The 25,778-nt window shown below is 41.5% G+C and overlaps 1 protein-coding gene across 2 annotated transcripts in view; it reads right to left on the bottom strand.

The window, feature by feature from the left end:
* Positions 1 to 7,650: 7,650 nt before the first annotated feature.
* PDGFRA (platelet derived growth factor receptor alpha) overlaps positions 7,651 to 25,778 on the bottom strand; it is a 37,882-nt gene continuing 19,754 nt past the window's right edge. For both annotated transcript variants that reach the window (XM_015862296.2, XM_015862295.2), the window contains exons 11-23: positions 23,750 to 23,844; positions 23,516 to 23,648; positions 19,414 to 19,518; positions 18,584 to 18,694; positions 18,158 to 18,311; positions 17,278 to 17,444; positions 16,051 to 16,166; positions 15,383 to 15,505; positions 14,678 to 14,789; positions 12,579 to 12,678; positions 12,353 to 12,458; positions 11,469 to 11,704; positions 7,651 to 10,983 (exon numbers count right to left, since the gene is read on the bottom strand). In XM_015862296.2, the coding sequence (XP_015717782.1) occupies positions 10,836 to 10,983; positions 11,469 to 11,704; positions 12,353 to 12,458; positions 12,579 to 12,678; positions 14,678 to 14,789; positions 15,383 to 15,505; positions 16,051 to 16,166; positions 17,278 to 17,444; positions 18,158 to 18,311; positions 18,584 to 18,694; positions 19,414 to 19,518; positions 23,516 to 23,648; positions 23,750 to 23,844 (1,706 nt within the window). In that variant the 3' untranslated portion in view covers positions 7,651 to 10,835. The remainder of the gene's footprint in view (positions 10,984 to 11,468; positions 11,705 to 12,352; positions 12,459 to 12,578; positions 12,679 to 14,677; positions 14,790 to 15,382; positions 15,506 to 16,050; positions 16,167 to 17,277; positions 17,445 to 18,157; positions 18,312 to 18,583; positions 18,695 to 19,413; positions 19,519 to 23,515; positions 23,649 to 23,749; positions 23,845 to 25,778) is intronic.

Raw genomic sequence — 25,778 nt, forward strand, 5'->3', positions numbered from 1 at the left:
CTGTGATTGTGTACACACAGCTCTTTGAACCTGTAGGAGACAAAAAGCAGATGAGAAGCTCAACTCGATAAGACAGCCTGGATATTTACATTATTGCATGCTAATGATGGTACATGAGCCAGAATATAAACCTGGTCTCTGTGAAAATGGGGGACACCAGTAGGAGTTGTTTCCCTGTTTTATGGATGTGAATAATTAAGACTGAAGGCAGTGCCTGGGTCTCTTTTGCATATAACCCTTGAACTTTCCTTCAGAATTAGTCTAATTACTGCTAATTATTAAAGACAATTATCCAGGCAAAATATGGATTCTTTAGCAACACACCTTAAAGAGTTACTACCAGACTAAAAAAGATGAAAGAAATGAATGTTTTTTCCTGCCAAAGCATATAGCTGTGCACACAATGATACTAAATCATCAGATTGCTGGTATTTTTCCCAGAGAATGAGGTCTTAGAGAAGGGGTCCCTAATCTCCTATGAACTCCTGTGGAACTGCTGTGCTGGCAGAGGAGTTGGGCTGCCAGGGTGATGTGCTGCTTCACTATGCTCTGCCATGGCTTTGCAGTGTGTGATACAGCCCCAGTTCCTGGAATCACAGCATTTTCACTTCCATTCACACACAATGTGTTTCTCACTCTCTTGGTTGCAGATCAACATAGTAACATGAAGCAAACACAACCCAAAAATTGACCATATGGAACTGAAAGAATGCAGCATATTCTGTGTCGTTGTTAGATCATGCCTTGGAGGATCAGTCCACACTGGAAGCTAAGAAGGAAATGGACCCTCGTTTACAAAGAACTGCAGAGTGATGGTTTTGGGATCTGGAGATAGTAGCAGGGTGCAGGTGCATATTGTTTTTATCATGCTGTTTTTTTCTGGTTTTTTTTTTTATTTCCCTTCTCCGATGGGTAGCCCTTATATAAAACACTTCTATTTTAAAGAGGGGACCTATCTGTGTTTCTGGACAATCACTCACTTGCATGTCACTTCAAAATCTGTAGGTTACAAACTTAAGACCAAGCTGTGATTCCAAACACTGCAGTGAGCACAGAGCAAAGCCTCAGAGTCTGTCAGGGTGATGTGAATGAGTCACAGCACCTGCAGGGACGGAAGAGGAGTCAGACTGATTTTCCAAAATACTGACCACTGACATACCACCGGGGTGATGCAGCCTTCAGTGCTTCATTGAGGGCAAGGACAAGAGAGGAGAAAGACACAACTTTTCATGTTTTCCCTAATGATATGTTTGCGTAGTTAAAAGGGAGGGAAGCAGGGAATGTAATATATATAATATCATTATATATAATATATAATATCAGCTGCCACTTTCAGTTTGTTGCATGCTAAAGGACCTTTCTGCCACTCTCTTTACAAAAATAGAAGTGAGCTAGTTGAATTCTAATCTGGAGCCTTATCCTCGGACAGGACACACTGTTGGGAGAACACAGATATCAAAATCACTGCGCAGATAGATCCTGCCCCTCCTACTTCCCTAGTGCCCTTGAATTACCTCACATCCTTTGCTTCTACTGCTCCATCCAATGCAATAGCTTCAAATTCCATAAAAATAGTTTCTCAGGAGAGAAAATGCACCTTTTAGAAAGACATGAGTAGATACATAGTTATATGTCTATGTATTCTTCAGAATCAGTCCTACTGAATGACTTAGAACACAAACTGCACGCAAAGGTTGATATGCTGACACCACAAGTCTAGATTTTAGGCAAAATTTCCGCAAATCCTTTTGACTCAGTCACTGATATATTGAAAAGTTTGGAAGATGTGTAACTTTTGCAATAAAATAATATTTTCTTATGCTTCAAGTTCATCCTCTGAGCACTTTCAATCACAGAAATGCTAAAGCTGGAAAAAAAACAGGTTATTGAAAAAGGCAAGACTCTATGAAAGTGATTTGATCTAAGCTCAGGCTCTGGGTCACATAAGACTTTCTTGTGGGTATTTTAAAGAAATGGAAAATAATAAAAAAGATGCAGTTGTCTTCATTGCAGAAGGTAACTGATATCTGGAATGTTTGACCATTCAAAGAGCAAAGAAGATACAGGTACATACATGCTTTCAGAAATATGAACCATCTAATCTCAGGACATTGTCTTAATTTAGTTTCAGTAACATAAGAATGAAAAAAATAATGATTTGTTGATATTTTAGCCACTGCATGTCTATGTGACATAAAACTAGCCAAATGGGAGAAGGAGTGAGTGTTTTTTGAGTGTTGATAGGACAATAAGTTGTCAGCTGTTCAAATCCAGCCCAGTTTGCCAACAGAAATAATGGATTCTCCATTGCCGTTGCCACCTGACAGCTGTTTGGCTTATGTGTAATGGGGCAGTGGACTAATCTGATATTTTTAGCCTACCCATCATTCTTATTTCCAGACAGGACCATAAAATGCCTCAGACTGCTTCCTAGAAGAGGTATCGATGCACAAATCCCAACAAGAATGTCTTTAGACACATACAGGACTGAGCAACATCAAGACAGAACAAAAAGCCCTCTGAGTCCTCTCAGTGCAGGGCTGGGACAAAGTGGAAGCTTTGACAGTTCTCTGAAGTTCTGGGGTTTCTTCAAGATAAAATGCTCAGTTGTCCCTTTGTACTTCTATGCTGTCCAGGAGTGTCCCTGTTTAAGCAACCTCTGGCAGCCGTTCCTTCCACTAGTCTCTGCAGCGATGTGGGCTCAGTCCTGGCACGAGGTGTCAAAGCAGACAAGCAGCTCCCAGCAGGAGAAGGGAAAGAGGGATCTTTTTTGGAAAGAGGGGCCAAGAGTGGATTTCGTTAGGAAAAATAAATAAATAAATAAAAATCCCTCTGCTTACGTTTTCCATAGAGAGCGTGGCATTTTCAGGAGAAAATCTGAATACCAAAATATTCGAGCCAAAATATGAAGGTTTTAGTTTTGGCAGCTTAGGACAGGTTTGGGTTGCTCAGTTTTTGACAGTAAAGCAACATATATTCACACTATTTTTTTTTCTTTCTTCTTCTTTTTTTACGGAATGCTGACATTTTCAGACTCATTTTCTTTCAAATGCTGTTTCACTGAACATTCTCAATAACACTTTTCATGGTATTTAATTCTGAGGGCTTCTCACTGTGAGAGGAATAGCCAAGGAACCAGGAAAGGGCAGTGGGAATGCATTAGCTCTGCTGATTCTTAGGAGTGACTTCAAGCAGTGCTTGGAACCTTGCTCACCCTGTCTTTGCAATACAGAAGTGGAATAAACCATGCCACTGCATCTCCTCAGCCACCTTGCAGCCAGAGTGCCTCTCCCAGCCAGTCCAGGGGATGAGAATAGAGGACTGGTGTAATGAAGGTCCACTATCTATTATTCATGCTGGCACAGCTGCCCAGAGAGGCTGTGGATGCCCCATCCCTGGAGACACTCAAGGCCAAGTTGGATGTCATTCTGGGTAGCCTGATCTGTTGGGTGGCAGTCCTGTCCATGGTAGGGGATTGGAACTGGTTGAGCTTTGAGGTCCCTTCCAACCCAAGCCATTCTGTGATTCTATTCTTACTTCATTTGCATGTGTGAAAGACAAACATCAAGCAGAATCCCTCCTGCTCTGCTCAATGCAAATGGATGGCGCAGCTCAGAAAAGACTGAGGAGCTCCTAGGAAAAAAAAGAGAAAACCTTCATGTTTTACTGAGTTCACTCAGGGTCAGAATGTCATACCACTTTTTTGGCTAAAGGCACCTTTCCTCCTCCGCTAACTTCCAGCTAGAGGAGCTCCTGTTGCATATACAGAGCATCAGAGTATTATAAACATGTAGCCAAAACTGCCAAAGATAGCAATGAGGAGCTAAACTGAAAGTGATGGCAATGTGTTGATGAAATCCCTCTCTCCCGCTCATCCAGCCAGACTCTAAAGGATGGCTAACGGGTTTCTGAGCTCCTCTGAGCAAACAGCATGGAAATGTAAGTCATGGTTTGGTTTATGCCCAGAGTGTTGAACTAATAGCACTTGTCTCACATGTAAGCAGCTGCAAAACCTGATATTTACACAAGGATTCACAGAGATGAGAAAAGCCTGCTTTTATTTTCTAGATGACAGCCTCTGGTTCAAACAGGAATTAATTTGGGAAAACCCTCTGGTCTGTGTCGTAGAGAATGCCAGGTTAAATGATGATAGCAGACTCTTTTTTTTTATCATGGAAGATTGGCTTTTAAGTATTGCCATCATTCCCACATCGAGACAGGAGCAATCTTACCTACCAAGGCACCCATCATTTTGCATGCCAAGTAGACTGTGAGCAAAATAAAACTCTACCTTTTAAAGCCATCAATCAAAGAGCTCACCAATGCTTGTATAAATACAAGCACACCCAAACACACTTACTAGTAGTTGCCACATTTTCACAGAGCTATCACCGGTAGTACATCCATACCTGGCTTACCTTCAGCAAGGTGGATCTGACTTCAAAGCTTAAAACTTACTTTAAATCGGCATTTCTGAGATTCAAGCATCAGCTGACACACATTGCTGCTGGCTCTTGTCTCAGACACCCAGAAGTAAGTGCACATTGTAGTCTTTCAAGTCAAAATGTGAAAACAAAATGTTCTGGTGGTTCAATGATGTCTTATATTAGATCATCTAGTGCAGCTGTGAAGTACAGTTCAGCTTCAGATACCAAATCTGACCTCAAGTCCTAATGTGAGTTACGTCTGTATCTTTTTCAGCTACATCAGCTGGTCTGACAAACCACATCCCTGTTCTTACAAACCTTACATCCTTTCCACGGAGAAATGATGGAGCAGGTGAAGCTCCTGCTGGTGGAATGCAGCACTGCTAGTTGCAGGCAGGATACTGAAATGTGTGATACATGAGATTGCTGCTGGATTTGGAATAGTTTGTAAACGCAATAAAAATTTGAACCTGGACTCCTGCTGGGAGTTTGGAGGTTTTGGCTCCATGCATTACAATGGTTCCAGAAGTATATTTTAATATTTACAGAGCCATCAGGGCAGTGAGACAGCATGGCAGCAGCCAGTAAAGCTTCCAGATTTGCTGAGTTTGGTCTTTACGCTGTAGCACAAAATGAGTAACTATGGCCAAATATATACCTGGCAACTTCTCTGTCTACCATGGTGCAGTTCCAGTTTTTCTTGGTACAAGTAAACTTGAGCATGTGTTTTATTCTTTAGACAAGAGCATCTTCCATGGGTCTTATGCTATGATTATTGTACACAAGTTCAAGGTACTTCCAAATCAAACATTTGGAGCTGATGGACAACATACGTATTACTCTACCTCCTATTTCCCTAAAGTCTCCAGTTACTCTGCATTTGGAGTGTCAGCATATCTGTCCTTCTGCTGAAACCAAATGAGGGAAAAAATGGTGAGGAAAAGAGGAGCTATTAAACAGATTTTTGTCTGATGCTTCCACCTTGTGGCCAACTTGGAAAAGAAAACTTCTGCTTGCTTTTTCAGTTAAGGCATTAATTAACGCAAGCAAACATTAAAATGTGTACAGGTGTCCCAAACATTTCCTCTAGTTATAGGAAGGGCGATGAACTACAATCATGTTTTCCATTTTGAAGGAACTGAATGCTGTCAGAGGAAGGGCTGGGTTCCTTCTACATCACCCGCTGTTTTTCATACTCAGAAGAGCTGACAGTGCCAAAGGGCACAGGGCAGAGACAGGGCTGGGCTGATGAGGCCATGGGTGCTGAGCTTACAACCCTTTTCCTTGCTGTGAAACCAGACCTCACATGATGTACAGACTCTCATATAGACTCTCAGCTATCAGCTTAACGAGACAGTCCAGGTCTGCAAAATGGCCTTCCTTCTTCATCATCTGTGAGCATATGATATGCTTACCTTCCATTTTCTCTGATCTTTCCGAGGGGTTATCCCAGCACACAGTTCCCATACCAGAAGTTGATGGGATATAGACTTCTCACTGGGACATGTGCAAGGTCACCATTCCTTAGGTGCCATCAGAAACAACTCAAGGTGGCTGGACAGCTTGGTTCCATGTGATAAAACTGCTTCTTCCCTTTGGCATGGCTCATAACAAGCAAGAATGTTAGCCAAAGGTCTGCTCACCTGTATACACTGAATTGTCCTGCCTACGGCCCACGTATAATGTGATTCATTGATTTTCCTTTCCCATCCTGGCCAGAAGCCCACCCTATCTGTTGCACAGGTCACAATGCTACTCTCACCACAGCTCCAGACTCCTAGGCAAATGCCTTTTCCACAAGCCTGAAGGCTCCCTTGGTAGCCAAGTACTGGCAGAGGCCTTGAAGAAGGGAGCAGGGTCATAAGCATCTTGGTTGTTGTCTCCAGTGCAGTGAGGAATGAGGCTATTGTGCAGGATGGGTCTGCTTCAGCAGGGGGGTTCCTTGAGTGGACACACTCGCACACATGCAGTCACAACCTGTGCAGTGAAGAATGCATTCCTGCTCTGCAAAAAGAAAAAGTAAGAGCTGAACCTGAGCTCTGCGTCCAGCCACAGGTTCTTGTGTGGCCCTTAATCATGGCTTAATGATTAATGAATCTGTCACTCCCTGCATCGGTGCTGGCCCTCCAGAAAGCAAGGCTGAGAGGGATAAACACAGCAACGCCATGACTGCCTCCCATAGCACCTGAAGTGGTAGGAAGGGTTGTATGTCCACATAGCTTTGCAGGAGAAGGAAACCTCTCTGGGAAGAGTGCAAAGGAGAGGAAACCTGCCATAATTCTTACCTAAGCCAAGAGCCCAGGCTGCTGAACCCTGATTGATGCAAGGAGGAGTTTTGCATTGTAAAGAAGTGGTGAAGAATGAGATGTTAGAGGGAAGGTTCACCCCTAAAATGTTAAAAGGAAAGTGAACGCTCTCTGGACAGGAGGTTGCTAACCTGCCCATTCACAAGATTTTCCCACAACAAGAATTTCTCACTTTACATCTGACAGTCTTTGTACTGTTTTCAGGCTGATAATATTTAATTCTTCTCAAGTTCACATTCAGTCATATAAGCTACTGTGGGAGTACAGCATCATAGAGCAAAGTCTGGTTTGGTTCATAAAGAAGCTCACTTCAGCACAGATTTAAAACAAATACCTGCATCAGTGGCCAGAAGAAGAGAAACCATGGCAATTTGAAGATGGATGTGTCCATCCTCCATGTTCATCAAGAGCTTTAGACTAAAGGCTGACATAAGGCAGCTTTAGTCCCTTATTAAAAACAACCTTTGCATAAAACCTCTTATTGTACACCTGTATCAGAAGAAGCAGAACATATATAGGAGATACATGACACAGTGCTGTTTTTCGCATCCCATGCACCCCATTCCCCAGCACGTGCAGACAGGCAGCACTGAACCTACCAGTACCACTGAATCTACCAGTGCTGAAACCAGAAGGATTTTATCTTATGTGGGGAGCTCAGATGTCGGTCACTGGAGCACTAAACCTACCACAGCCTGGGGTCAAAGGAGCTTCACACGGACAGAATTCACTGGTTAAGTTACATTCTCATTGGCGGTTCCTCACTGTGCACACCAGAAGGGCTCAGGGAACTGTCTTTGCTGCCCAATGGCTTTGCAGAGTGTTCTACTAACCCAAATTCTCAGGCAGGAAAAAAAAGTCAAGCAAGACTGATCCCTTATAACAGTCTTTCAATAAGTGAGTATAGACCCCTCACATATCCTTAAATTATATATCATTTATTGAAATATAGAGATCTTTATTTACAGGATTTGATTTTTCAAAGACAAAATATCAACAGGGGCATTTTGTAATACATTTTGTGCCTACCATCACTCGGGCTAGTTTGCCCTTCTTCAAATATTTCACAACAACCACCATTTTGGAAACACTTCCTTTTTTATTATTCTAAAATATAACTTTTGGACATTCAAAGTGCAACAGTTACGTGCCTGTGGAATATATCACAGTTAAAAAAAATATAAACAAAGGCAGTGATATAGCTGTCATAAATGTTTTGGCAGTATTCTAAAAGTCTATATAAAAATACTTATATACATATTGATGTATAACATCACCATATCTCACGTCCTTCACCATGTAATAGGACCATTTTGTACAAGCTGCAGACCACACTGTAAGGAATTGGTTGGCCATTCCAAATCAAATGCTGTGATAGGCTAACACTGATTGTCATTATAAGATTACCTTAGAGTAAGATTTGGGACTATCTTTTCCAGTGGCTTCTCAAAAATTAAGCCATAAACTAAAATGTTGGTAATACTGAAAATATTGTAAAACTAAAGAATCATCTCCTCCCACTTCTCCCTCTCTAATAAATCCCACTCTGCCTCTGCCTCTCATTCCAGTTTATCGGCAAGTTTATTGGATTCCACCCTGAAATAAGCTGGGTTTGGCTAGACTCATGCCACAGGTAAAATTAATGTATACAAACACTCATGAGCGGCTCTGGTTCACATCCACCATTTTGGTCTAGCCCCAATGTATGTTGTGCAATACAGAATGAAATCAATGAGAGGAAGGGGAGACCATGGGAAAATGTCCTTGTATTCCAGTAACTGGTATAGTAAAACATGCCAGGCCTGATTTTCAAACCCCGAAGAACACTGGGCCATGTGCAAAAGTGCAGGTGAAATCGCTTGCCTAATTTGAGCATGCAGTTGTAATGACTACACATGCAAATTAAGGCATGTGCGGTCCCAAATGGCCATTCAGATATCTGGGATATCCAGTAGACAATTTGTGTTTCCTCAATTTATAGTTCATAACTGGAGGGGGACTTTGCATCATCTTGTGTGTCCAGGCTATCCCTTCAAGAGTCTTTATATTTCACAGTTGTCCCCATGCGGAGCTCAGAAAGACACTTGGTATTGGTCTGTTGATTGCAGAGAAAGGAGGACATGTCATTGCTCATGGTTTGTTATGATTGTCGAACATGACCAGGGCTGAAAATGCAGGTGCCTCACTTCAGGTCACGTTTCCACATCTGCAGGACATCTGTATGTGGCCACAACCAGGTGATATTTTTGAAACTCAGAGCCAAAATTATTTGCCTGTAGAAATGACAATATTACATTTATTTTTCTTAAATCCACAACCATCCATGAATGACGTGATCGGGAGTTGTATAGCTTTCCTTAGGGCCATTTCAAGGTAAAGCTCAGTTTGTTACTTAGATCCAGGTAGCTTGTGTTGTCAATTGCTGCTGGTCCATCTTTCATACTTCCTAGGAAAAGTACTTGAACGCAGAGATGAGTTTGTACCACATTTGCATTTGTTCCACCATGCCAGATGCTGAGCGCGTCCTGTGAGGCACTCATCGCACTGAATTAGAGTTAAGTTTGAAAGATGAGCACCAGAAAGGATGGGGCCCTTTGCAGTGATGTACCTTTCTTTCACGTGTAAGTCTTCCAAAACATAAAATATCAATAACACTGTACAGTGATAGCAGTAATCATAATACTTTGCTCTTGTAAGTGGTGTCAAAAAATAACTATTGCAGGCTGAGAGCAGGTTTGTTCTCATGCACCTTCATCCAGAAATCACACCTGAAGGCAATTACTATTTGTAGTTAGAGTCTGCAAAGATAATAGTAAGTTTTCTGCTTCTCTTTAAACTTCAAAATTAAGACAAGGATATTTGTTGCAGAACTATTTCTGCTTTTATCATCTGGAGTTCAAGTCTGGGAGAGGTGTCTTTTTTCCTTGAGCCGTTCAAAAATAAAATTGATTTTTCATACCTAATCCTGGAATAAGATTTCTTTTGAGAAACTATGAAACACTAACAATGGGATGTTGCTGTTGGTTTATCATGATCTTTCACTCTCCAAAATTTGGGAAATCTGGCATAAATTCAAATTAAAAAAAATTTTTTTTGAATGCTTATACGTTCTTTTAACTGGAGGACAATAATTGCTTCTAGTACAGCTGATTAGAAAAGCTGCTCAATTCAAAATAGAAAACTAAATCTTAGCATATTACAGGATGCAACTTCTCCATATTGCATAAGTTTTAGCTAGTCAGAGCAATTATCATACTACATAGGGCCTGATAAAGGTTGTTTCATCAAATTTTCAGGTCATGATTTTTTCCTTGTACTTAATAATATTTCTTGAGATTGCTCTTACTGAAGGACAGTGAATTATAAAATATAGGCTTAGTGTTACGGAAAACAGTAGTAGTATTATCATGAAAACAGCTATCTTCTATGGTTAATAAAGACTTACTAGGTTTCTAACACCTATTATAAACTGGTTTTTATTATTATTATTATTATTATTCCCCTTGCATTAATGTTAAAAAGTAACATGTTTTGTAGTACCGGTCAGTTTTTTGTGGTTTCAGACATTATTGGTCCAAAAGTGGTTTTCGCATGTTCTTCAATTCACATGATAGTTCAACAGCAGCTGACACTGAGATTGAGGGAAGAAGTGCACAAAATTCATGGGTGATCCTTTCTAAAATCCATGGAGTGTATTCAATGTGCACCTCAAAAGATCCTTGAGCTGATAGTTATTTACATAATTACAATGATGAAGTATTGCTGCAGTGGAAATTCTATCCATCAAAGTCATAGGAATGCCCTTGGAACACAAAACTGGTCTGTTTATGGCCTTTCCATCGTCCTCCACCAGCTGGAATGGCAAACAACACTGAGATGCTCATAAAGTACTGCAAGAAGCAACACTAACAAAATCCATCTTTGACAGTTCTCTCTCTTTCATTCTCAGGCTGATTCCTTTGCCCATCACTGGGCATCTCTCTGTACAAATCCATCTTCTCTTCACATCCTTGACATTGCAATGAAGTGGTTTTCTCTGTGTAACAGAAGTCTGTAGACAGCACAGTAAGTTTCCCTGCGTGCAGTTAGAAGGTGTCTGGGATTACAGGAAGCTGTCCTCCACCAGATCCGAGGAGTCAATCCCGATGTCATCCATCATGTCAATGTCCTCAATGGTCTCATCCTCTCTCTTGATAAAAGTAGAGCTACTGGAACCAGTTTCAATGGCGCTTTCTTCAGAAGTCTGGGAACTGGAAGAGACGAAGATCTCAGAGCTAAAATACACATTAAAAGGCACCACGTACCCCAATTTATGAATTGAACTGAACACCACATCACACAGAATCACACACAGAATAACCTAGGTTGGAAGGGACCTCAAGGATCATGAAGTTCCAACCCCCATGCCTGGCAGGGCAGGTTCAAAGTCATCGAGCTGTAGAGGCAAATGTAATGTAAAACATGCCAACTGAACCATCAGACAGTTGCTATGACTTGGTCAAGTTAGCAGCTGCCTTCCTCTGGCAGACACAGAGGAGCCAAAATAAGGTATTTCATATTGGAAACATTATGGCCAGTAATACTGCCACACTACACAGAACCTTCCTAATGCATATCTCCAACAGAGCCTAGGAAATGAATTGCGAAGTAGGATTCTAAGAAGTACTAATGAATATCACCAAATGCAACCCAGAAAGGGGACTATGGGCTACCTGATTTGTAAAACTGTACCCACCTGTGCCTGTTCCTTTTGCCAAGCTCATCTTCAGAAACAGGGTCAATGTCAGGCAGGGGGATGATGTACCCACTGTCAGCACTCAGCCTCTGCTCATCAAATCCGCTCTCTCTATCCTTTAACTTGTCTTCATTCTTGTAGGTGACACCAATGTAGGTGTTGTCACAGTCTCCTCTCATTCGAGTAACAGCTGGGTGATCACTTTTCAGGAAGTCCAGGTGAATTTTCTCGTAGCTCTGAAAACATTCATTTCAACAACCTCATTAGATGCTACTCACTAAGACCACCTTTCTTCAGCTGACTAGCTATGATTCATTAACCCCCAAAACATTTGCTCAATGAGTCCACAACACTGGATGTAAAAGCCCAGCACCACCAAGTGACTGAGAGTTGGTTTTAGAAGATACAGGAGTGAGTGTGGCAGCACAGAGCAGACAAGAGAGACAAGGAAGGGCAGACTGGGAAATGGAACACCAAATGATGGAGCAAGCAAAGCTTTTCCAGAAGCAGCAGAAATTGGAATCCAAACTCTTCTGTGGGAAGAGGGAGGGAGAGAAATTCTACATATGGGCAATACATAGTTCCTTTTCTGGAATACTTTCACTGCCTAAAATATTCTGTGAAAATATATGTAAAAAAAGCATGCTCTGCTAGGAATCTGAAGTTGGTAGGATATCACTGGAAGCAGAGAGTTCTGCTTCCCAGCTAAAACTGCAAAATTGCTTTTCTCAATAACCTCAGCTTCCTTTCCCCAGACCATGTGATGTCCCAGCCTGCATCATGTAACTCATCCAGGTTAGGATGTGTCAGTTCAGTGACCATGGCTCTGATGGCTGGAGCAACAATCGCATTTCCCTCTAAAAACATATGCACAAAATACAGACCTTTTTGTACTGTCCAGGCAACAAGCTCTCCACAATTTCACTCAAATGATAAAATGAAGGTCTTTTCTCTGGTTCACTGTTCCAGCACTTTACCATGATCTCATACCTACAGATAAGACAGAAAACAATTTAATCAACTGGGAAGGAAAGCAAGCTATCAGGCAAAAACAAAAGCCAAAATTGTCCAGAGACTGGCCAGACATGGGAAAGCCAAATATGCACGTACACTTCATTGGTAGCGTGATCAGGTTTTGCCATTCGGTAGCCACTCTTTATCTTATTGTAGAAAGTGGAGTCGACCATCATGCCAGGATATGGTGTGCCACCTGCAGATAAGACAGAAGAAAAAGAATACTATATAAAACTGAATTTAAAAGTATTATTTTACGTTGTGTTAATACTTACAACCTTGAAATAAACCACAGCTTATGATAATAAAAATGTTTGCAAATCCACAAATACTGACTAGCTAGTGTTTGCTGAACCACATAAAGATGCTGACTTGGAGAAAACAGATAATTCAGTTGTCTGGTTAATACTCCTCTGGGGTGTATTTTAAATTTCAGAGAGTGTTGATATGCCTATGAGTCTAGAAGGGTGAGATACAAGTGGTTTTTAAAATCTTCTTGAGAACTGCTCAGAGACCCATATAGTTATTCCAGTTATTGATCATTTTATGTTTTGTGGTGTGAAATACAAACTTTAAAAGAAGTATTAAACAAGCCTGGAAGCTGTTTGCAGGCACGTGTGCCTTTGTGTATAAAATAATCTTTCAGTGAGGAGTTACTTTTACAGAACTGGAGCTTTGCAACTCACTGCTTGCAAAGTCAGGTAGTTCTAAAGCTGAACCTGATCATAAAATTGAAATATTGACATTTCACTGGGGAAGCTGAATGGTTCCCAGATAGTGTCCCCAAATACTGATCAGCTGCTCAGACCAAAGTTTGACATGACATCAAAGTTAATGAAACTAAACCAAAGCTGGCAAAAATGAATAACTGACGTACATTGTGTTGCATCAGCTGCAAGGCATTTCTGGTATGCTCTGATGTGAAACATTGTCTAGGAAAGACTGAGGCTGGTGCCATTTTAAAAAAAAAAATCCCTTTGTAGTGTTTCTGAAGAGTACTGACTGAGCACAGAGGCCGGATGATACCCAGATCAGGTGGTCAGCCTGTATCTGGAAGACTTAAGGTCATGCTCTGCCACTGTCTTCCCGTGCTACTTTGGCCAAGTCATTTGCTTGTGTACGTTTCACTTTTCAAGACAGAGAGTGCTTTCCTGGGTGCAGGCATGCATTCTGTAATGTTTACACCAAAGACCACAGCCTTTTCAAAAGCAAGATTTTCACTTAAAAATCGGCTTCAGACCCTACTTTAAAAGTAAGACAATGAAGCACAGACTTATTTGTGCTTCAGTTCCCCATCTAAATAGCACTTCTGTGACCTCAGTGATGCTTGTGAATGGATATTTACAGGGCCCCGTGATGCCTAGAGATTGCAGTTATCAATACTATAAATAGTGCAAATGCTGTTTCTGAGAAGCAGCTCTATTACAACTTATTCTAGAAAATAACGTTAGGCTTGGGGTTGCCATGGGGCAGTAGCAGATATCATGCAGGCGTGATTAATTCTGCTCAAAGTAAATCTGGGCAAAGCACACTTAGTGAAGCAGGCCAGCCACCCGCCCAGGAGGCTAATTAATCAGCCTGAGTCAGGAGCCAGGCTGCTCCCAGCTGGGAAATGTATATTGTCTGTAACTGCTAAACACTGTCATAACCACTTTACGCTGCCATAAACCAACTGTGAGAATGGTGCTGACCTGGAAATGAGAAATCAGTGTCCCAGAAGATTGACATTTTGTTTTCATTCTGTAATGGGGCTTAGATGGGATCTTTTGAAACATATACAAAGAGATTGCTTCTAAATAGCCACTCGACTGAGTTGCAGCCAAGGCACCCTGATGCATGAGGAAGTTCATTCCTCCACAGTTTGGCCAGAAATTCCATCCTGGCACCAATGCTATTCCAGAAAAGCTTTTCACTCCCTGCCTTCAATTTTCTGTCCAAAAAAAAACAAACACAAAAAAAAACAAGAAAACAACCAAACAAAAATCTTGCAAAATAAATAAATAAAACTAAATCTTTAGGAGAACAGGGACTTCTTGCTTCAAACTTCATGCTGGGACCTGAATCCTCATGCAGAAGAAACTAAAAGTTGATTTCACACCTATATTTCTACTACAGGATTTGAAATGCTTTGTGTAGAACAGCTTGGACTGAACAAAATTAATTACGACATGTAAGAAAGTGTTCACAGTACATACCAAGAGAAAATATTTCCCACAGCAGAATACCATAAGACCAGACATCGCTTAATGTTGTGTACAGATTGTCAAAAATGCTTTCAGGTGCCATCCATTTTACTGGGAGGAAAGTCTGTAGCAGAAGGAAAGAAACCCCAAACCACATAGATTAGTCATTAAAGAAATGCTTCCTGTTACAACTGTTGTTTGACAGTCGGGATTAGCTTCGCCTTAATAAGAAAAACTTGTGAACATGGCCATTACATATTTTTAATTCCATTTCACATGGAGATATCAGGATTAGAAGCAATGCTACTCTTTGCTCCCCAAAAGAATTTATTAAACTACAACTGCATTCATTTTCCCAATAGCAAATGAGTAGGCTGATTGGAGGTAATAATGCAAAGGGTGGCACTGATGATCTAGATCTGATGTGTCATTGATGGACGTGTTACTGCTCTACATACTGACAGATCCTTACTTTATCCACTCACAAAACTTGCCAGTTAAAATTTAAGCCTGTGAAGCACTAAGTGAGGCCGAAGAGCTTTCCAGCTTTCAAGCAATCTTAGAAAAGTCATAAGAATTAATGAACTGAAGAAAGATTGTTCTCAAGAGCGCTCATCTCAGCAGTTAATTAGTGTAACTAATACTGCTAACCAGCATTTAAAGCTGACACTTCTCACTGCAGTTAAAGCAGAGCCCAGGAGATTAAGAAATACATACGCTGCCCTTGGAGACGTAGTTGGAATCATGCATGATGTCTCTAGCCAACCCAAAGTCACAGATCTTCACGATTTTGCCTTGAGCCAGAAGGACATTACGAGCTGCCAAGTCACGGTGTACACACTGCATGGAGAGAAATTAAGTCTTTCAAGGACGTGCTAATTCCTAGAGGGCTGTTTCTCTTCCAAAGCTCTATGAAAACACCCAGATCGTATTGACTTTCTGGGCACAGTCTTAACAAGACATTCTTCTACTGCACAGGCCCCAATACTGCCCTCTAACAGAATCATGGAGGCATAATTCCTCAGAAACAGAGGGGCCTCATGTGCATTTGCAACAGTGGGAAGGATGCAAAAGCAATGCCTGTCCAATGATAGTTTGTGCTCACACCACACTGGCCAGTGCCTGCATAGAACCTCCACCCAGACCCTGCCAAGATCCACCACTGGATCTAAGACCATGGCTTTACCAATGACAAAGACTGCAAATGAGAAAGAGGATGTTGCTTTGATTTCTCAAATCATGGTAATCTCAGTTTCCAGGTTAAAAAGCTGACTAAAACCCCAAAACATGACTATATTGTATTTGTTTTCAGAATCTAAACTGAAACCCACAGCTCAGACATTTGTACATTTCCTGCATTGTTACTTAGTGTTTTATTTACTTACATTTTTAGAAGCCAAGAATTCCATTCCCCGTGCAACCTGGTAGGTGAAGCTTAGCAAATCCAGCAGGCTCAGATCTTCTGAACTGTCATCCGAAAGAAGGTAATTTACTTCTGATTCTACGGAAACATAGAGAAAAGTATATCTATGTTTGTGCTGCAAAGAGTGAAAGAAGCATCCATTTCCTCTACCTGTTTTATTTTGAACTGATGACTTTAACAGTCTGACATGACCAAAACAGTCTTCACAATAACTAGCCACAGCTGACGTCTTCATCAGTTGCTGAAACATGCTGCTTTTGGTGTTAAATTTAACATTTGTTTTTTCTCCTGTCTGTTTTTTTCCCCACAAAATTGCAGGGAAAAGAGGGAAGAAATGTAAAAGGCCCACTGAAGTGTTACACAGGTTGTTTATAATACTCAGTGTGTGGTTCAAAAACATTTACCAAGTTTTTTTGCATACACATACATTCTTATCCACTTACTCTTTCTGAACACTGCTGTATTTCCCAATGAGTATTCGTTGGAGCGGAACCAATACCAGCAAAAAGGATCAGGAATTCTAAGGCAAATAATCTTATATTTTTTATGAAAGATGTTGGCAAAAAAACAGTCATGATTCTGTGATTCATTTATCCCCACTGTCCTAGAGCACAATATGAGTACATTAGTCTGCCATGTAAATGTGGGCTGGCTATGCTTCAGTTCCTGGAGCCCAGAGCCAGAAGTGACTGTGCCTATTTTTAAGTAAAACATAATTCGATTCTGAGAAAAGGAGCAGGGAATAGGATGTATTCATTATCCTCATTACATAATCCAGGAAAGTATTTGGGACTGTTGCACATTTAGTGTCAATTAATGTGAAATGTAAGTGTAAACAGAGTAATAAAAATTACTATTATTGTTGTTCATTCTTACTGCTCAAAATCTTGCAGACCACAAGACTAATGAAACCACTGCCTCCAAAGAGTGTCTGCAGCCTCATTACAGAATATGGCCCCTAAGCAGTTCAGCACAGAAGCAAACACACTGCCCCAGCAGCACACAGTGCCACTAGAGCACGCTGACAGTCTCAGAATCACAGAATCATAAGGCACCAGCTTTTAGCTTGCAGGTGATACTCGTATGCATACAGAACACAGCTGAATAGTTTACAACCATGTCATAAATGGCAAAAATCAGATGTTCATTTGTGTTAGTGATGCATGCAAACAGGACAACTCTACATTACCTGACAAAGATTTCTTCTTATATGAAGCAGGTCGATCATATACAGATCTCTGAATATCAGAATATTTAGATCCTTCCTTCCTTTCCAGCATTGGCACGTACTGAGTCGTATCAGCTTGTTTCATGTCCATGTATTCTCCAGTGTTTTCAAATGATAAAATCACATAGCTGAAATTATTAAATATATATACAGTTGTATCAGCTATCAGGGAAGATGGCTTCCCTGCCATAACATCCTATGCTCTGACAGTTCTCAGGACACACACAGCTGCATTGCTAAGTAATACAAGGGTTTAAGAGCTGACTTACTGATAGGGAATCCTGCATAAGAATCCTACACCACAACACAGCCACGTATTACCACACACACATCACCACAGACTACAGTAATTGAACCTCTACAAGAGCTTTAAACTTGTCCTTTCATCAACAGTCAGATATATATCTATGTGTCAATATACCTTGTCTAACTTCCAGTAATCCCACTGAACTCAGCTATTACTACATAGGGTGTTTAGTTCAGAGTTCCAAAGGACAGATCAATTTATTCGCTCACACAGTTTGCATCAAGCCCAGTTAAGCTGAGCAAACTCATGCTCAGATGAATAGTCCCAGATGGACTTGGCTACTGAGTCAGTTGGTCTATTTGCCAGTGTGTTTTTTTGAAGGAATTTCTGTCCCCTTCTTAATCCTGGCTGATGTTATGACATTGCTTGATTGCTGCTGAAATCTTTTTAGATATTACAACACTGATAAACAAAAGCCCATTGAGATGAATTATTGAGAGCTCCAAATCAAGGAATGAAGGGTAAGGAATAAGGATTAGTAATGCTATTCCTTATATTGTAGGTCATACATTTTCTTTTCCCCTTCTTTCCCACCTTCTTGTGCTTTCATCAGCTGGGTTCATCCCAAAAATATCCATGTCTTTCTTTGGTTTCTCTGGATGTCGGCTGAGGAAGTTGTCCCTGTTCTTGTGTAGATAGTTCACCAAATCACCATAAAAGCAGTATTCAGTGATTATGTAAATAGGTCCTGATGAAACAAGGCAAAATAATTCATCTTTCAAAAACGACAGCTCCCAAAGACAGCATAGAATCAAATATAGAACAAGAAGATTACTAGAAGTTAATAGATTTCAGTGTATTAAATTATGACTGTAACTACTACCAAATAACAAGTAGGCTTGTGAAATCTCGTATTTATTCATATTAAATGTTAAGGTCAATCACACTTGATATTTGTGTGATTATTAAACAGTGAATGGCAGCTCCACAGCAAGCTTCCATTTAATCAGCCATACCCACCTGATTTTGTACAAGCTCCAAGCAGGTTCACAATGTTCAGGTGGGGCCCAAGATGTGTCATTATCTTCAGTTCAGACATCAGAGCTTGTTTTTCGCTGGATCTAGCTGTAGCTGTTGAAAAAGCACACACACCACTGAGTGAGAGCAATCACTATTTTCACAATAATAATTGATCTCCCTTTGCTTGCCTCAGAAGAACATTTCTAAAATTATTTCTTGAAGAAGACTGTGTCCTTTTCTTGAAAATGGGACTTCTTCAGACTTGGAGAAGAGTCATAAGTCATAGAATCACAGAGACAGTAAGGTTGAAAAAGACCTCTAAGATCATCTAGTCAAACCATCCACTTAACATTAATTTTGCCCACTAAGCCATATCCCTATGTACCACACCTCCATGTTTCTTGAATACCTAATGAATGACCACCAGCTCTGCTAATGGAGACCTCTTCCATGGGGCAGAAGACATGAAAGGCAGGAGAAGGAAAACAAAATGTCTTGGTTGAGAAGCATTGTAAGCAACAAAAGGGCTTCAGATATCCACCAGGAAAGAGGACTTATTTAATTTATCTCAAGAGTTGACCCAATCTGTTTGCCCTTTTCCAGGGGTACACTGGATTGCTTGTGTGGCACAGAGGGACTTTGCAAGCTGCTTTTTACAGCACTAGGAAGTTCCTCGTTGCTCTTGAGCAAGTGGTACAAACCAGCTTCATCCACACTGCAGGTAGATTTGAAAGTAGATATTGAGAAGCTACTTATACACAAACAGTGCTCAAATAACCCAATGGGAACGTGCACAGACTAGAATGGAAAACGGAACAGTGATAACTTACGTTTTAGCATTTTCACAGCTACTTTCATCACTGGTTGAGAACGACTCAATCCATATGCTGTCCCTTCCACCACTTTTCCAAATGCACCAGAACCAAGGATTCGACCTGAACATGAGGAAGAGCATTATTAATTCCAGGGTGTAACAGCAATTAGCCTCATTTCCTGCTGCTGTTCCTCTTCAGAATATGAGTACACTCACTCAGAACACTGGTGTTAAAAATAATAATAGTAATAATAATAGAAATAATGTGATGTTGTTGAACAGAAAATGCAAATATATTTTAAAGAAATTAAGTACAGTTCCCAAATGAAAGCAAGCAATCATTAGAAGCACATCTATATGTGCGAGTTTGTAGGACAGGAGCTCTGAGAAACAGTGCAGTTCATATAAATATGTCCCTAATTCTGCCCTCCCACACTCACCCTTCCTAAGCATTGAAATTCCTATGTCTAAACTTGCCTCAGCCGGTATTTGACTAGAGTATAGTTGTGCCCTTCATTTCAGATATGAACTGGGCTCTCCAGCTGTGGTTTTGGGCTGTTATATTGATGCTGATACAGCTAGCAACAAGACAGGCTGAAGAGAATCAGCAGAACATTTAGAAACAGACAAGCAGGACCATCAGTAATATGAAGGAAGCTGAAATACATATTGATCATATATGAGGGAAACTCCTCTGAAGTTTAATGTACAAGTGTGTTTCATCTGTTTGAATAAATTTTATTGCAAATTTCCAAGTGCTATGATGAAACAGCTTATGTTTATACACATTTACTCTTCCCACAAATCAATTTAGACAAACAGTTTTGGTTATTATATCCTGTTTTCTATTACAGATGCAGTGTGCAGAACAATTGTGTATAGATTTAGCAGAATTCTAGAGAAGTATGAAGTGCACAAACATTATCCAAAATGCTGTAATTCATTGATTCCATATTGGACAGCAAGTTCATTAAGGCAACATTTATTCAGTAAACGAATCCCTATATGAGCTCCAGATGCCAGGACATTTTCATATTCCCAATGAGCTCTTTCATTTCATGTGTTTGTTTTTTCTAACTTCCAACATGAGGAGACTATATAGGGCTTTTTACTATGGAGATAAATGACATTCTGTCCATGATGTTCACTTGCAGTTTGAACTTTCTGCCTTTTGCACATCTGAAGGTGTTATCTGGCATGCAATGCCACATGTTTCTGTTATCCTAAGGCTACAGCCCATACTTTTGTTGTATACACTCCTTAGGAAAAAAGTTTCCAGCAAAAAAATAAATATCTACATCATTAGCAAGAAATGGTGCGTGCTGAGTTACAACTAACAAACCTCTCCAAGATCATGACAGTGTAGTTTGTCATGCACACGAAAACCATGCCGTTTCTTCTCAAGATTCCTGCGCTCCAAAGGTTATTCTTTCCAGTCATTCAGGATGTGAGAAATCTTCCCACTAAATTTCAGACTAATTCAAACAACCTGAAATTTGGCCCCTGAAATTTTTCAGCCCGAAAATCTGGGAGCCACATGGCAGGATGCAGCCCTTCAGAAAGTGATCGCGTTTGCTGATGCTCCTTGATCTTCTTGTCTTCACGAGCCAATTCCTCCCCAAACCATGAGACACACATCTCCCTCCCGTCCCTCGGCCCAGCCTGAGTGCATTCAGAGGCAGGGGGAGCACTTCCGGAGTGACAGGGAGCTATTGCTGCTATTCCCCTTTTCACCCCTCTCCACACACATTCCATCTGTTCTGCACTTGAAAATTCAGAGCCAGGTGACTGCTTACAAGTTGGAGGCATCTGTAATGCAATAGCTCCATCACTTTCTGGATGTCAAGGCCTTCAGCAGAGACCAAAATTAAATTGTGTATTTATTACTCTTAGTATAAAGGCACGACTGGGATCTGCCTGCTGGAGGACTGCTTCTCTGTGACATGAGGACCATGCAGACAGCATCATTTCCAAGCTCCTGAAGCTTCTGGAGGGACTGTACTTGGTGTGAGAGCTAATTTTAGTCCAAGCTCTGCCCAGGTCCGCAATATCTGCTGAGACCAGTGCAGAGGTGCCATGTTTCTCATCTAGAGGACATGCCTACAAATATGAAGTCCCAAACAGTTTTCTTGACCAGACTGCTCTTTGGCCAAAATTAAACTTGGATTCACCCCATACCAAACCACAACTTCCTTAACAAATACCAAAAGCCAAACAAGATTTATATTCTATACCCAGCTTCTAGACTCACGAAGAATTAGGTACCACATCCCTAAATGCTATAAACTTTGAACCTTAACTTGCCTTTTGCAAGCTGCAAATGGAAATGGGTCTAATTCTATCTATTAGACCAGCATTTTGTTTTATGAACTCCACTGTGATAAGTAGGTGGTTTGTTAGGAAGTGATGGGAGCAACTCTGCAGTCTCTACTGCCATTCCAAAACCTCGAGATGCCACAGCACTCAGGTTCCTCTCCTTAAAGGACCCTGCTCTGCCTCCCCAGCTTCAGGAGGATGAGCAGGGACCTCACAGCTTCACAACAGCACCAGGAAGAATGGCACACAGGCAGCTCACTGCATTATCCAATTTCTAGTTGTTGCACATCTCCTAGTCCTGTGCTGGCTGCTGGGTGTTTCAAATAGCAGAGCACTACACACATAGTGGAAAGAGGATAGCAAAGGGAAAAATGCAAAGTAACTCTAATTTATTAATTGAAACTCCAGCCAGCCAACATTCAGAGTTGGCATTTAATGCCACTCTGCACTCCAGGCCCTACTAGATGGAAAAAAAAAAAAAAAAGAAAGAAAGAAGAAAAGCCATACACACAAATAAATACCAGCTGGCTTACTCAGCCAGAGTGGGAAGCACTCATCTGAATGAGCCAAAATGTTTTTTCATCCTCTTTCACAGCCTCCTTTAGTTAAAGGTGTGATTCCTTTGCTGCCATCTTCCACTTCAATAAGGGAAAACCCACACAGACCAGAATTATCAGACCCAGAAACAAAACAGGTCCCCATCAGCCTGACAGGAAACATTTAAAAAGACAAAACTGCCAGCAGAGAAATGTCAACCACATCAAGAAGAATGCTTGAGCAGTCCTGTTTGCTAACAGGACAAGTAGCACCCGTGTTTAAAGCTCTGACTGTCATGAATGTACTTGTAAACAGGAAAGCACTGAAGGAGACTGGTGCTCATGAGTCAGAGGGAGACAAAGTCACGGCGGTGGTCTATTAACTCAGATCTGACAAATCCTATTTAGGCAGATAATTAAAGTCTGAGTTGTAATAAAATAATTCCATTAAATATTCACTCTCTCCTAGTTTTCAATTAGCAACATGAATTTAACATGAAGTCAGTCCTGAGCCAGAAAAAAACTATGCCTCTTTTAAGAATTAGCATCAATTCTTTCTTTATGGTGGGGCAAGGAGAATTACAGCAGGGGAATGCATTCTCTAAACAGCATCACAGAAAAAAATCTCCTTTTAGTTCTCTTCTGCATTTTTTGTATGCAGCTTGATGCACAGACACCTCCAAGAGAGGGCTGATTTGTGCATGTAAAACACTCTCTGGATAGAACATTAGAATTGTTTATAGTCACTACAATTTCAGCTGATAGAAATGACAAATTGGGCCGTTTAGCTGAATTCTGTATGAACTCTAATGCAGGGACAACAGAACGAGAGATCAAAGGTGGAAGGAAGAAGGGCAGTAGCCACAAAAAACACATTATTCAGTTACTCAGCAATTATATATGTGCATAATGGATTAATAATTTAAAAAATATTTCTAATAAAACTATATAACGACTTGCAGGTTTCCCTTGGCCTCTCCACATAAAAAAAAATGTCTTGCAAATTAAAAATACTGATTCACTTCTCGTGGGTGTCTTAGCAGCAATGACTGTTGGAGCTGGAATTTAACTCTGGCAAGGGCCACTTAAGTAGTGTTGAGATGGGCACTGCACATCTGGAGCACTGCAGTGCTGGAATGAAGGTGTAGAAAACACTAACATGTTGCTCGAGGCTGACACCAATGCAGAAGAAGGGGATTTGGAAGGAGAACAATGGAAAAACAGATAAAGAGAGACTCTGGCCTCCAAGGCCACCAGGAAACTTACCAAGCACTAACCCATCTCGAGGAAACTCCCAGCTGGAGTCATAAGGGAGCTGCATTGGGTCCACATAAATATATTCATGGCCATCGGGGCTGATAGACTCAATGACTCTCCATCTTATCTCGTACCTTGGCTTCTGCAAAGCACAATGAATGTAATCATTAGTCTTATGTCTGACTTGAGATCAAAACCCAACTGGGCTCCACATCCAAACTGAAATCTTTATTTCTAGATTACCTGCTTCCAGATGATGACCAGGACAATCAGTGAAATTATCACAATCACCAAGAGTACTAAGACAGCAGCAGCCACCGTCAGTTCTGATCGCAAGGCTGTGGAGTAAAAAGAAAGGCCATATTTTCCTCCAGAGCCATGAAAACACAACACATGCGCAAGACACCCTTCTCCCACAGCTTTGCACTTCCCACATCCTACAGACATGGAAAGAGCACACTGAGTTGGTGTCATGGTTTTGTAATTTTGTAATTTTGCTATCATACTATTCTGGAGAGAGAGAGTTTCCGATCTGAGATTCAAGCCCAAGTTAACTCTGATCAGTCACAGGAGGCATCAGTAGCAATATCAGTTGCCCCTGTGGAAGGCAAGAAATGGAAACGGGTGTCCATGCGTCTAGAACGAAAAGAAGGAGAAGCACAGGGGGGGGCAGCAGAAGACCCAGGTGCCGGGCATGGAGCAGTACCGAAAAAAGCAAAGGCAAAAACCAAGAGGCATGAAGCTCTGAAGCTGACTGAATTCCAAGGCTCAAGAAAGGAGTTTACATGGCATCAAAATGAAGGTATCCTTGCTTGGTTGCTTCGCTGCTGGGACAACGGGGCCAACAGCTTGTCTCTAGATGGTAATGAAGCTCGCCAACTAGGAAGCATTGCCCAAGATGCAGGTGTTGACAGAGGGATTAGCAGATGTTCAGATGGAGTTGCCACTCTCTGGTTGCGGCTGTTAGAAGCTGTGAGAGAAAGGTACCCCTACAAGGATGCTTTGAAGCCTAAAATTACTAGTTGGAATACCGTCCAGTACCTGAGGGAATTGGCCATGGTGGAAATGTTGTACAACCCTGATCCAAGCGAACATGATCCTGAGAGAGTGAGGGCCGATCCTGACATGTGGCAGAAAATCACAAGTACAGCACCAGAGAGAATTGCACAGTCATTGGTAACAGCATCTAGAGGATTCGAGGACAGATGGCCCCGAGTTGTTGAGCTGATTATAATGCTTCAAACCGTCGATCAGCAGCTCCCCCAACTGCATGCCGCAGTTTCTGCCATCTCACGGCTAGAAGACCGAGTAGATGAAATGTGCAAGAAATTGTTTCCATCAACTAATCGTAATGATCCCGTAATAGTATCAGAAACAACTGATGAAGGTCAATCCTCGTACGGGCCACCAGGTCTAATGAAGGATCTGATCAAAGTATTCCAGTCCTACTCCTCACCTGCATCATCAAAAGTCTCAGCTGTTAAACGCACACGCTTCCCAGCTCGAGCAAAGAACAACAGTACGATTGCACCGCGTGTTTCCATGTGGCGCTACCTACGTGACCGTGGAGAAGACATAAGGAAGTGCATGGATCAGCCTACTTCTTGCACTACGAGCAAGGTGAAAGAACTACTAGACCTTATCGCAACCACCAGTTGGAGTTGCTCCAGTTCATCAACAGCGTAACCACTAGAGGGCCCTGTCATCAGTCGGGGAGGAAAGGATTATATAGAGTTATTGGACTGTGTGGATTCGATGGCCTGGTATCAATTCAGACACCAACAGGAAATATAAAAGCACTGGTGGATACCGGTGCAGGCAGTGCACCCTAATGCCCTCCAGTCATGAAGGGACGAATCAATACCATGATGTTCTGGGAGTGACTGAGGGCTCTCAAGATTGACTGTGCTGGAGGCCTGAAATAAGCCTCAGTGGCAAAGAACTGGCAAAGACAATCCTATTGTGACTTGGCCCCAGGGGCTCATGTATACCTGTGGTATTGATTACTCAAAAGGGGCATTTCAAGTTATCCTAAGGGTATCAAGGGCGCCTTATGGGATAGCTGCTCGTAGACAGTGTGACAACATTAGCAGCTGAGTCCTGTTTTTGGGCCTGGGCCTGTCCAGAGGACCCGTCGTTTATGTGGGGCTGCTTACGAGTAAAAGGAAGCAGCAAGGTACCGAATTGCTACAAAGAAGTGCACAGACGGGCAGTAATCGGCACCAACAGGGATTCCTGCTCCCCATTCAGGATTCTGATTTGCCAGTGTGGA

This window comes from Coturnix japonica, chromosome 4 (assembly GCF_001577835.2).
Source record: "Coturnix japonica isolate 7356 chromosome 4, Coturnix japonica 2.1, whole genome shotgun sequence".
Taxonomy (NCBI): Eukaryota; Metazoa; Chordata; class Aves; order Galliformes; family Phasianidae; genus Coturnix; species Coturnix japonica.